Below are 13,079 nucleotides of genomic sequence, written 5' to 3' on the forward strand. Positions count from 1 at the left end.
GAGAAAAGTCATCAGATGACTGAGCTATCCAAACAATGCCAATAATGAGAAAATGAACTCCAACTGTTGACTGAGTTTTCTGTTACTTATAGCGCAACAAATCATAACAGATTGGTGACAAAAAAGAGTACAATATTTAACAAATATTTACTGAGCATCGTAAGTGCACAACGCTGTGGTGAGTGGCATTGTGGCTACAATGACCAACAACTCACTGTTCCTGGTCCCCGAAGATTCCAACCTAATGTGGACACACACCCTAATAAGGAGGAGTGAGAACACGCTGAAGTCCCCGCCTGACTGTGAGGTTTGTGAAGTCACTGCCCAGTGCCCACCACCTTGCCTGATGTATACAGGTGTGAAATAAACGTACTGAGTGAATGGATGTGAGATGAGCTCCCTTTGGGTGCATCGGGGAAGACTTCAAAGTCTTGAGTGGCAGCTTCAAGTATGGGTAGGATTTCAACAGGGAGAAATGGTGGGAGGAAGGTAAACAGGCAACTTAGGCAGAGAGAACACAGGCTCAAAGGCCTCATGGGAGGAACTCATAACATACATGAGAGAATGGAGATTGCCCTTTTTTTTCTAGGTAAAAAATAGGCATTTTTTCTAGGTAAAAAAATGTATGCTACGGCTTCTAACTTAAGAAAGGGTGATAGGTAAATATTTATGTCTTCATAAGATTTTAAAAATTAACTTAAGCAGATATACACTAGTGAAAAATATTTATTTTGCAAACAGAATACAGTGCAAACAATGTTCTTGTTTACTCTGACAAGTGATACCTTGCAAATGGGAGGTACATACATTTGCATATCCTCATCTGCACCGGTGAGTACAAAGCTCTTTAACGTTTTTAGAGCTTTAGTCTGTGAAGTGAAAATAAAAACATTATCAAGAGCTCAAAGATGTGTTTTGTGTATGCAGAACAGCTCTGAATGGAAATTGTTTCAAGAGAACAATGCTCTGAGTTTTATGGGGATGAGAATCAGGGGGCCAGGAGGAAGGGATAAGGTCTCTCCCAGAGCTTACCATATCTCCTGCAATGTGCAATTGCAACAGGAGGGAAGGGGGCAGGGCACAACTTTAAAAGAATGACGTAGCTGTTGAGGACACAAGAAAAACTGGTTAGAACCAGCTAGGCTTTAGATGGCAGAAGACTGATCTTCCAATAGACCTTGATCCCCATTATACGCTCATGACAATACATCAGCTACATGACACACCCATGGGCACCATGACAGTTCTGAGTCCGACCATAAGAGGCTAAAAAGTGGGCAGTGACTCAATTCATGGAACTCTCTGCCCCTTCTCCAAAATAGTTGGAAGAATTCTCCCAGTCATTAGCCTGTGAAATTACCCAGCCTATATGTCGGGGCATCTCACCTTCTGAAATGGCCCACACTCTAGCTGTGGAGTGTGTCTCTCAATAAATCAACTTCTTACCTATCACTTTGCCACTCACTGAATTCTTTCTGTGATGAGACATAAAGAACCTGAGCTTCATTAAGTCCTGAGACCAGGTGTGTGATCTCAATATAAAAGACAGCGGGCTCAAGTCCGAATCTGAGTTATGTGGTTTCACAATCACCTTCATTTGAGGTAGGTGTTATTACCTCAAACTATGGTTGTCAGCAACTCAAGGTCAAGGTAAGACTGGCTCAAGGTTTTCCTCAGCTTCAGTGGAAGTCCAATGTCCTAAAACTTCTATTTCCTGAGGGACATCCATTTCAAAGTAACCTCTCACTCAGCCTCCACTGAAAACTTTTACTTGGCTGTATATCCTGAGATTTTTTTTTCCCATGTCTCCCTGGTAGATATACATGTGAGAAAACCATGAAAATGTGCTACTAAATTTAATTCACACACACACAAACGGAAGATGTTATCCTCCCCTCGCCCGCCACCCAATCACGGCACTCGTTGGAATGACCTGTACAGTGAGTACAGAGACTTAACATTAAGAAGTCATGCAGGAGAGAAACCAACCAAGGAGACTGAGAGAGAGGAAGAAGCAAGGTAGGAGGAAAGCAAGGAAACTGTGGGGTCTCGGAAGTAAAGGGGGAAGAGCTGTGTTGTAGGCCATGTTCAACGGCACTGAATTCTGCAGAGAGTTCAGAAGAGTCGAGGGTGGAGAAGTGACCAGTGAATGTGGTGAACTTACAAGAAGCATCAGATTGGAACCAGAAGTCCAAGTGGGATGGATCGACGACCAGGCAGGGAGAGAAACTGGAGACAGCATGGGAGGCAGATGTTTCAAGAAGTTTCACTGAGGGTGGGGAGATGGAGGGAGATGTGAGATAAAGGGAACATTTTTTGAAAACTATATTTAGGGACTTCCCTGGTGGTCCAGTGGGTAAGACTCTGTGCTTCCAATGCAGGGGGCCCGGGTTCAATCCCTGGTCAGGGAACTAGATCCCGCGTGCCACGACTAAGACCCGGCACAGCCAAATAAAAAAATATATATATATATAAAAAGAAAACTATATTTATATTCAGATGGGAATGGCTCAAAAGTGAGGGAGAAATAGACAAAGCAAGAGAGAGAAAGAGGGGAGAGAGAAAGGATAATTACAAAGGCTGAGTTGTTGAGTGGGAAGGAGAAGTTTGCCTTTGATGGGAGCAAATATACTTCGAAACAGCAGGCATGAAGAGAAGGGAGCAGATGCCGGGGACTGGTGATTTTGGGTGGGAGGGTGAGGGAGCTCCTGCCTCAGTTCTCCCTTAGTTCTCCACAAACACACACTCTGTGACAGCAGAGGCGTATCCTTCCGAGCTGTTGTTCAAGAAAATCCTTTTGAGTGAGTTTCCTCCCCTTCTCTTGTGGAAGATAAGGCTGGGAAGTGCAAAACCACAGAAAGGGGGTGTAAAGGCCGTGTCTCCATCTGCTGGCTGCCAGTTATCTTCCCAGGAGACCAGGAGACAGAAGCGCTGTCCTTCCTGATGATTGCATTTCAAAGGAACGGCATTCAAGTCCTTGAGAAAGGCACTCCTGGGTTGTAAGAGGTACAAATCCATCTCAAGGGTTCAGAGAAAGAATTCACAGCTGTAAGCCCTTTTTAGTAAATGCCCTAAGAAACAGCAGTCGGGGCCCATGTCAGGTGTTGGCTATAACAAACAGTAAATTCTTTGGGCAGCCTCGCACTTTCTCAGGCAGGCACTTAAGCGGGGGTTGGGGTCATCTTAGGGATGAGGCCTTGAGCTGTCAGAAACTGTTAGTGTTGGGACTTCCCTGGTCGTGCAGTGGTTAAGAATCCACCTGCCAATGCAGGGGACACGGTTTCGAGCCCGGTCCAGGATGATCCCACATGCCGCGGAGCAACTAAGCCCGTGTGCCACAACTACTGAGGCCCACACGCCTAGAGCCTGTGCTGCACAACAAGAGAAACCCGCCCCCGCTCGCCACAATTAGAGAAAGCCTGTGCGCAGCAACGAAGACCCAACGCAGCCAAAAAAAAAAAAACAAAAAAACGATAGTTGTTTAAAAAAAGAAAAAAGAAGCTGTTAGTGTTTGTACAAGTCTTTTAACGTGGCGGGAGGGTGGTAGGCAAAATCATTTGTGCTGAGGGTCTGTCGTTTTTCTAGGCCAAGGCTGAGGCCTAGTTGAGAAGAAAGCTCAAAGGGGCTTGGCTAGAGTTCGGTCAGGGAAAGAATCGTTGTCACTCTCCACCCACCAGGGTCACATCATCCTTTATCGTTTAACTACATGGAGAGAACTTGCATGCTGTTTTCCTGCCTTATTCCAGCCAAGGTGAATTCTCTCTTCCGAACTCATAGCATCTATTGTAGCACTTCTCATATAGAAAGTTACCATGTTGTACCTCTTGGCAAATTTTATTATCTTATTTCATCATGTACCTTCTCATGTTTGTCTTGGCTACCCGACTACATCACAATTTCCTATAGGAACACTGGGCTAATATTGCCAACATCTTTTTACATTGTAGGTTCTGTGTAGCACTTGGTCATTACAAAACAGGAGGGACCCGTGAAAGAATGATATAGCCATAGGACATGACAAAAATTGGTGAGAACCAACCAGGTCCAGCTAGGCAGAAGATTCAACTTCCATAGACCTCGAGCCTCATGCGCTCATTGTAATACGTTAGCAAGGTAAATGACACACCCACCAGCATCATGACCGTTCGGAGGCCGACCATAAAAGGCTAAAAAGTGAGCAGTGGACCAGTTCCTGGAAAACCCCACCCCTTCCCCCAAATAGTTGGAACAATCCTCCCATTCATTAGCCTATGAAATTACCCAGCCCATATTTCGGGCCCTCTCGCCTTCTGAGATGGCCCACACTCTGTCCGTGGAGGGTGTATCTCTCTGAATAAATTAACTTCTTAGGCATCACTTTGCCACTCACTGAATTCTTTCTGTGATGAGACATAAAGAACCTGAGCTTCATTAAGTCCTGAGACCAGGCGTGTGATCTCAAAAGATCCTGGGTTCAAGTCCCAGTTTGGGTTTTGGCTGGGTTCCAGTCCTGGCACATGGGTTCAAGTCCTAATATGAGGTCCACGGTTTCAATTAGACTCAATCCAGGTCACAGGGCACCCATGTACCTTTATTCATTCCAAAAACTTGTAATGGTGGCCACCTTATGCATATTGTTTTCCACATACTAGAGAGCTGAAATACACATTGACCTTGAAGCTTTAAAAATTTAACCTTTCAGAACCTGGTCTGTAAGACAATATTAGTTGTGTGTCAGCATATATACAACTTAAAGTTTGTTATTTAAGAATCCCTCAAAGGTGAACAACCACAGGCTCATTCTTAGGATATATTAAGGAGTCATAACTCACATCCACTAGGATAGCTATAATCAAAAAGTTAGATAATAACAAGTGTTGCCAAGGATGTGAAGAAATTGGAATCCTTATACACTGCTGGTGGAAATGGAACTCCTAGGTGTGTAGTCAACAGAAATGAAAACATATGTCCATACAAAAACGTGTACATGAATGTTCATAGTATTATTCATAACAGCCAAATGGTGTAAACAACTGAAGTGTTCATCAACTGCTGAATGGATAAACAAAATGTGGTAAGTCCATACAATGGAGTATTATTCAGCCATAAAAAGGAATGACGTACTGTTACCCGAAAACTGGGTTCACCTCTTGGTGGGTGTAGAGGCAAAAGACACAACCAAGCCAAAGACTGGGAGAAGAAAGGGTTTATTATGACTCGCAGTGAATAAGGAGAACACTGCGAGCGTTTCCTAAAGCAGTGTCTCTCCAAACAACAAAATTAGGGAAGTCCTATGCTATGGTACATGCATATTCATGAAGGGGCTTGGCAGTAGGCAGAGTCCAAATTTTAGTTGATTGAAGTCGAGGGTCAGAAAAGGTCACCGTCATCATCCCTTAGATTCCACTTGATCTGGTGGTTGGGCACCGGAGGTGGGATTTAAATTCTGCAAAACAGCTCAAGGCAGTGTTTTAAGCTAGTCCTTACCATTGAAATAGAACTGGGAGTCTTTACAACTGATTTGTTGTCTTTGCTGTTGTTGCTTCTCCTGCCTGATAAGTTTGTCCTTTTATTCTCTTAAGTTCATTATTACTGCGACCGGTTCAAGGACAAGCATTGTGTCCAGGCTTAGATCACAAAATGGCTTCGGCTTATGTCGAGAAAGCCATGCCTGGTTCACTTTCTCTGTGGACCCCCTAACCCTATCTGTTTACAGTATTGAGAGGAACCTTGAAGACATTATGCTAAATGAAAGAAGCCAGACATAAAAGGCTATATAATCTATAACTGCATTTTATGAGATGTCCAGAATAGGCAAATTCCTAGAGACTAAGTTGGTTAGTGTTTGATGGGGTTGGGAGGCTTGCAGGGATAACTAAAGGGTATCGGTGGGTGGGTTTCTTCAGGTGGTGCAAATGTTCCAAAACTGCGCTGACAAACCCAAGTTCGCGCGCCTGACGCACCGTAAGGCCGCGCAAACTGAAAACGTCAGAGTCTGGGGCAGAGAAAGGCTAACTGCAGGGGCCAGCCGAGAAGAACCGATGGCCCATGCTCAAACGACCTGAACTCCCTGGGTGGTTTTCAGGGAAGGGTCTTTATAGGCGAAATTTGGGGTGAGCGACGAAGGGTGTGTGACTTATCTGATTGGTTGGTGGAGGTCACAGGGCGGAGCTCCAGGAACCCTGGGCTCAGCCTGAAGTTACCATCCTCCACCTGGTTGGGGGCCTTAGTTCCTACAGGATTCTGAGCTCAGAGCTAGCTTATGTGTTTCCCTTGAGGAGGAACTAGGGCTTTGCTTTGTAGAAGCGCTATTGTTTGACTGCTATTCCTTTGTTTCTGCCATCCCTCACTTCCCTGATTAGTAGCTGTTTGAATCTGCCCTTTGCAACGCAGGGAAGGCCTAGGAGACTAAAGCCTTTTTCTTCAAACAAAAAACAAGGAGCACGACAAGGCTCTGGTACCCAGGATCCTCCAGCCCCGCGGGTCCTGCTTAGTTTCAACTCTAATGATAATTGGACATATCTGTGAATATACTAAACACCATTGAATGCTACACTATAAACAGCTGAATTATTTGGCATGTGAGTTATATAAAGCTGTTAAGAAAAAGAGAAAGTCATGTGACTAATTATTTCAATTACCAAGAGATAAAAGGCCCAAATGTTATTCGGAACCCCTGTGGCCAACAAATTGGCAGAGATCACGGGCTGTCTTCCGTCTTCAAGCGTAAAGTAGCGAAACGGAGCTGCGGGGTAGCTGGTGAAGCAACGGACGTTTGGGTCTAAGGAGAGACCCTAGGCCGGCCTCTGTGTCCCGGGCACCCGGCGGCTGAGCTCGGGGCGCCTCGGGTGACTGCGCGCCCCTCCTCCGGCCTGAGTCACGGCGCCCCGAGTCCCCACGCCGAGAGGATGCGGCGGTGAGCGCTGCCGGACGCCGGGCGCAGCGTGGGCTCCGGGACGCCAGCGCCGCCGCTCGGGACGCCAGGCCGCAGGCGTGCTCTCCCGGCCGGGCCTCGCAGGCCGGCTGCCGGGCCCGCCTCCGCGGCTCCCCGACCTCCTCGGCCGGCGGCGCAGCGGAGCGGCGGAGGAGTCCGAGCCGGAGCCGGAGCCGCGCGCGCCCCGCCCGCCCTTCCTCCCTTCCTCCTTCCCTCCATGGCGTTTATCCGGAAGAAGCGGCGCGAGCAGCAGCTGCAGCTCTACTCCAAGGAGAGGTGAGCGCCCGGCCCCGGGGAAGAGCCGAGCCGCGGGCGGAGGCCGGGCCCGCTGGGGGCCCGAGGCCGCGGGGGCAGCAGCGGGAGCCGGACCGGGGCCCATCCCGCGGCGGAGCCGAGCGCAGGCGGAGCCCCGCCGGCCACGCGGGTCCCGCCGCCGCGGCGCGGCTCACCCGGAAGGGGCCGCGCGGGGATGGGTGGGGGCGTGGGGTGTAAGTGGGCTCGGCGGACCCCCGACGCCCACCCCCCAGGCCCCAGGCGTCGGGTTCCAGCGCTCGGCCCCCTGTCGCCGGCTTGTACTCTCGGGCGGCACCGCGCGGCTCGGGGACCCCCCGCCTGCGGGGTAGACGCAGGTGCCCCCCATCACCGCGCCTTGTTACCGCGGACTTGAGCCCTCAAGCAAATGCCTGGGCAGATCCCTGCCCTCCTGGGCTGGGAGACAGCCTCTGAGGGAGGCCTGATTCTGAGAAAAGCCCGGGTCCAGCCCGCCAGACGTTGTCTGCCGAGCAGTGGACCTTATTGTAAGTGCATGTGAAGGCTCTGAACTGAGCGCTGAGGCACGACAGTCAGGATCACCGGCATCCCGGTGAGGATTTGGGGTCCCACGAGCAAAGGCTGAAATGGCCTCGAAGCAGTTATGGTTCAAGAGTTTCTGATCCTCAGCCTCCAAGGGAAGAAGTCCCTTATGAGAAAGCTCACTTCTTCTAAGTAGACTTCCAGTGCATTTCTAGTGAGACAGCTTGCTGGTCCTTGGGTCTGTGGTCCCAGGTGCCAAAAGGAGCTGGGAATGAGTCATTTTACACAGAGTGTTTTGGATGTGGGAGCCAGTTATCTCGGAGTGCTGCTAGCCTGCCCTGGTGTTGTGTGATCAGTGGGGACCAACGAAGCAGATTGTACATGAGATAACAAGTACAGACTTTAAGGCTTGTGCGATCTTGCAGCACCCACACTTCTTTGTATGGGGATTGACTGGACCCCGGTGCAAACATTCATACCCTTTTCTCATCTCTAATGTTGGCCTCTGCCAGGATATCCATAGCCTGGAATTTCATTTTCCACTGTAGAGAAGAAGATATACCAAAAAAACGTATCTTGGATAGGGCTTCCAAGAACGATTTTGGTAGCGTGATTAGGCTTTATCCACAGACAGGCTTGTTTATTGAGTAGTGATAACTGGATCCTGAATGAAGTAACTCACTCTTGTAAGAGGCTTTTGGGACTTCGTCTGTAATGCTTGTTTCATGTGGAGAGAGCGTGAATAGTTTCTTTGTTCAGTACCAACAACATTAAGACTTGGTATTCTGTATTAAATAGATGAATGTTCACATTTACATTGTAAGAACTTTGAAACACTTGAGTTGCCATCATGTTCTATGATCTAGGAGTCATTTGTAACAATTCTATGGCTTCTTTGGTATACAGGGAATCCTGCTTTCTTTAGACCTGCCAGTTATTTCTACGACAGTAATTTGTGTTTAATTGGGTTAGCTTGTGCAGCTCTGCAGCGTCACACCAATCTTAAAGTCCGCCCTGGCATTTCTGTGTATAAGCTGCTTTGTTGGTATCCATTGATCGGGCAGCGTGACAGGCTAGCAGCCCTCAGGGATGACTGTAGCTCTCACAACAAAATAATTATTCATCAGTCAGGAGGCAGCAACTGTTCTTAAGCATCGGTAATTGGAAAAAGTCAGTGCTACATATTTTTATTTGAATCCTACTTCCTGACTGCCCAAATTCTCTAATGCCCTGCCCCGTGGCTTTGCAACCTTGGGTTGATGGGTACACTAACCAGGATGGTGTCCCTAGAATAGCAGTTTAAATGACAGGAATATGTCTCACAATCAAGCAGTCTCTTTCTAAATCTTAGAATTCTCTCTGAAAGACAAGAGTATTTTATTTTATTTTAAAATATTTATTTGGTGGGTTTTTTTTTTTTTTTTTTGCTGCATTGGGTCTTAGTTGCAACACATGGGATCTTTCGTTGCAGTGGGTTCTTTGTTGCAGCGCGCGCGGGCTTCTCTCTAGTTGTGGCGTGTGGGCTCCGGAGCGCATGAGCTCTGTAGTTAAGGCGCATGGGCTCTCTTGTTGTAGTGCAAGGCCTCAGTAGTGCTGTGGCATGTGGGATCTTAGTTCTCTGGCCAAGGATCGAACCCACGTACCCTGCATTGCAAGATGGATTCTTAACCACTGGACCACCAGGGAAGTCCCAAGATGAGTATTTTAAACCAACTTTATTGAGCCCCAAATTTACCTCGGCTGCACAGGTTTTTTCCCCTAGCTTATCTCTTTGTGGCAATAAACACCATTTAGCAAAATGATTGACAGGTCATTGACTCCGGCATACCCAAGAGAACTGTTACTTTCCTTGGAACTGTTTCAGAGGTCACCATGAAAGCCTCACCTCTTCAGAGTTGCAGTTTCATTGGTCCCTGTCACGCTGCTTTAGTGATTTGAGATTTCTACTGCTACCCAATAATGATCCAGAAAGGAGAAGCTTGAAGTTAGCATCAGCTTCACACTAAGAGAAATAAATGCTGATATATTTAGAATAAGTGATATTTCTACAAAAGTAGAAGCAGAGAGGCTGTTGGGAGATTCTTAGATTGGTGGCTTAGACCAAGGTGGTGGCAGAAGAAATGGAGAAAAATGGATGGATTTTTATTTTTTATTTATTTATTTATTTATTTTTGGCTGTGTTGGGTCTTCGTTGCTGCACACGGGCTTTCTCTAGTTGTGGCGAGCGGGGGCTACTCTTTGTTGCGGTGTGCGGGCTTCTCATTGCGGTGGCTTCTCGTTGCAGAGCACGGGCTCCAGGCGCGCGGGCTTCAGTAGGTGTAGCACATGGGCTCAGTAGTTGTGGCACGTGGGCTCTAGAGCGCAGGCTCCGTAGTTGTGGCGCACGGGCTTAGTTGCTCCGCGGCATGTGGGATCTTCCTGGACCGGGGCTCGAACCGTGTCCCCTGCATCGGCAGGCGGATTCTTAACCACTGCGCCACCAGGGAAGCCCATGTGGATGGATTTTAGATGTTTTTAGGAAGTAGCACTGATAGGTCTTGGCGGAGTGGACTGCATGTAGAAGGTAATAGAGGAAGAATACCAGCTTAGAGTTCTCAGATAAAATACAGGATGCCCAGTTAAACTTGAATTTCAGATGAACAGTGAGTAACCTTTTATATAAGTATGTCCCATGTGATATTTGGTACGTACTTATACTAAAAAATGTTTGTAATTTATCTGAAATTCAAATTTAACTAGGTGTCCTGTATTTTTACTTGCTAAACCTAGCAGTCCTACTCTCAGGTTTCTGATTTAAACGACTATACAGTGGTATCATTTATTGGTGATGCTGTAAAGAAATGCTCTGGGTAGTTTTCAGTATTAGAAAACAAGAGGTACCGGCTATTCAGATTAAGTACGGTGTTATCCCGCTTAAGACTTAGTGGGAAGGAGCCATGTTGATCTTACTGGTGTTCTAAAATGTCCATTGCAGGTGTTAAGATAAATGCAAACACATCTAAAAAGACAATTCACATCGCTTCCCTTGGAATTGTCGGGAAAGGCAGATGTGTACAGTGGGCTAGCGTACGAGGGTATTCTACAAACAGCTGCTGCTTAAGATATTTCTATTTCAAGATTTAGGGGTAAGCTAATTGTATATTGTTACGTTCACATCTAGGAGTGGTGTGGGGGAACCACAGCTGTTTTCGTTTTGGATGATATAGAAATTGAGATAGTTGAGGCATGTCCCCACTGGAAGAGAGTCCGTTTTCTCTCTAAGTGTCACAGAACAAATTGCTTAGCTGTGGCTTGTAAGTTGTCATTCCAGGATAAAACGTGATGATTATGAGTTCTGTATTGGGCTCACATATTGCATTAATCGTTCTACAGGCATTCCTTAGACTTCCTCTTTGCTTCAGACATGCCATGTGTGGATAATTCTCTTGCTTATGCTGATATTAAATTTCTTGGCTGATATTAAATGTCTTTTACTTAATAGGTTTATTTTGTCAATTGATTCTGTGTTTGTTACACTGAAAATACTTGCTGAGGTGGCAAAGTGATTTGCTAGACTCTGGTTTAATCTTTCGTTTTTAAGACTGGTCATCCTATTCCTTGAATACCTCTCTGGGATTTGCCAGGTGTCGAAAATGGAGGTAAACTGCAGAATCAGCGCTCAGTTAGTCAGGACTGCTGATGGGCTGAGAGAAATCGACATAAATCCTATTTCTTTACATCATAGTTACTTTTCTTACATAACAAAAAAACAGTGAAAGTGGAAATAAGTGTTGCTAATTTTTTGATTAACTTAGAATTTATACTGGCTTTACCCAAAATGCGTTACTAGCCTATCATCTTATTCCCTTATTACTGTCTCAAATTAGCATCTTCCAAAATGGCTACCATTTAAGAAGACACCAGAATCTCCCATAAATGGATTCTGAGTGTGTTGGCTGTATGGTTTTTCAAATGTGATATAAAATGGGCATTTAAGGAATTCATCGCTGGGTTTTTTCCTAAATGCCACTGTGATTTCGTCTTTTTCTCATCAGATATTTAACATTTCCAACTCATGGATTTTGCAAGTTATCTTTTTGTTTTTTTAATTTTTTAACGTGTGTTCAGTGAATGGGGTCTGTATAATACTAATACTTTGAAGTTTTGTATTATGACTTAGTATGTAGTCAATCTTCACAAATGTTTGATGTGAGGTGGAAAATAGATGTATATTAATATTGGTACAGGATTCTGTATATATATCTATTACGTTAAGCTTGTTAGTTATTTAGATCTTGAATGAATTTTTTCTGATTGAGAGAGGGTTCATGATGCTAACTTCACCTTGTATTTCTATCAATTTCTGCTATAACTATTTTCAGGGTATGTTATTAAGTCTATTTAAACTTAGAATTGATGTCTTCTTAGCAGATTGAATCTTTCATCAATGGATAATGACCTCCTTATTCCTAGTAATGATTCTTTTTCTATTTTGTCTGATATTAATATAACTATATTAGTTTTCTTTTGGTTATTTGCATTATATATAAGTTTTCATTCTTTTACTTCCAACTTTTCTTGTCCTTAGATTTTAGGCTTATTTCTTATAAATAGTTTGTAGTTGAACTTTTTATTAATTTGTTCTGATACTTCTTGTCTTGACAGATTAGTCCATTTACATTTGTTAATATTACCAATTTATTTGGAATCATTTTTACTTTTTTATTTTGTTCTTTAATTTTTTCTTATTTTTCCTTGGTTTGGATTAACTAAGATCCCCTTGTTCCCTTTCATTTGTCCTGAAGAGTGTGGGAGTTACATATTGTTTCTGTTTCTCTAGTGCTAACCCTCGAAATTTTAACATTTATATTTAGCTTAAGGTCTGAGGCTAATCGTTCTCTTTACCCTCCTTCCTAACAATATTGGGACCTTGGAACACTTAATTCCTGTTGGCCCATCTTAAATTATAGTCTGGGGCTTCCCTGGTGGCGCAGTGGTTGAGAGTCTGCCTGCCAATGCAGGGGACGCGGGTTCGTGCCCCGGTCCGGGAAGATCCCACATGCCGCGGAGCGGCTGGGCCCGTGAGCCATGGCCGCTGAGTCTGCGCGTCCGGAGCCTGTGCTCCGCAACGGGAAGGGCCACAACAGTGAGAGGCCTGCGTACCGAAAAAAAAAAAAAAAAAAAAAATTATAGTCTGTCATTGTCCAGTATTTTCAATATATTTTAAGCCTACAAATTAGACATTATAATTATTTAGTTAATGCTTGTATAGTTTACATGCATATTTACCATTGTCTTGGCATTCCTTCTTGCATATAATATCTTCCCTACAGAATTTTCTCTTTCCTGAAGAATGTCCTTTAGAAGTTCCCCTGATGAGGATCTGATGATAGTA

The 13,079-nt window shown here is 45.2% G+C and overlaps 1 protein-coding gene across 8 annotated transcripts in view; it reads left to right on the forward strand.

Annotated features, from left to right (window-relative positions):
- The first annotated feature begins 6,553 nt into the window (after window positions 1–6,553).
- NSMAF (neutral sphingomyelinase activation associated factor) overlaps window positions 6,554–13,079 on the forward strand; it is a 63,569-nt gene continuing 57,043 nt past the window's right edge. For 2 of the 8 annotated variants that reach the window (XR_010936508.1, XM_067712263.1), the window contains exon 1: window positions 6,559–7,189. Coding sequence is in view for 6 of the 8 variants with exons in the window: in XM_067712263.1 (XP_067568364.1) it covers window positions 7,131–7,189 (59 nt within the window). In the remaining 2 variants the exon portion in view is untranslated. Of the gene's footprint in view, window positions 7,190–13,079 lie in introns of all 8 variants that reach the window. The other 6 variants (XR_010936509.1, XM_067712268.1, XM_067712264.1 and 3 more) reach the window with 5 other exon arrangements.

This window comes from Pseudorca crassidens, chromosome 17 (genome assembly GCF_039906515.1).
Source record: "Pseudorca crassidens isolate mPseCra1 chromosome 17, mPseCra1.hap1, whole genome shotgun sequence".
In the NCBI taxonomy this organism is placed as follows: Eukaryota; Metazoa; Chordata; class Mammalia; order Artiodactyla; family Delphinidae; genus Pseudorca; species Pseudorca crassidens.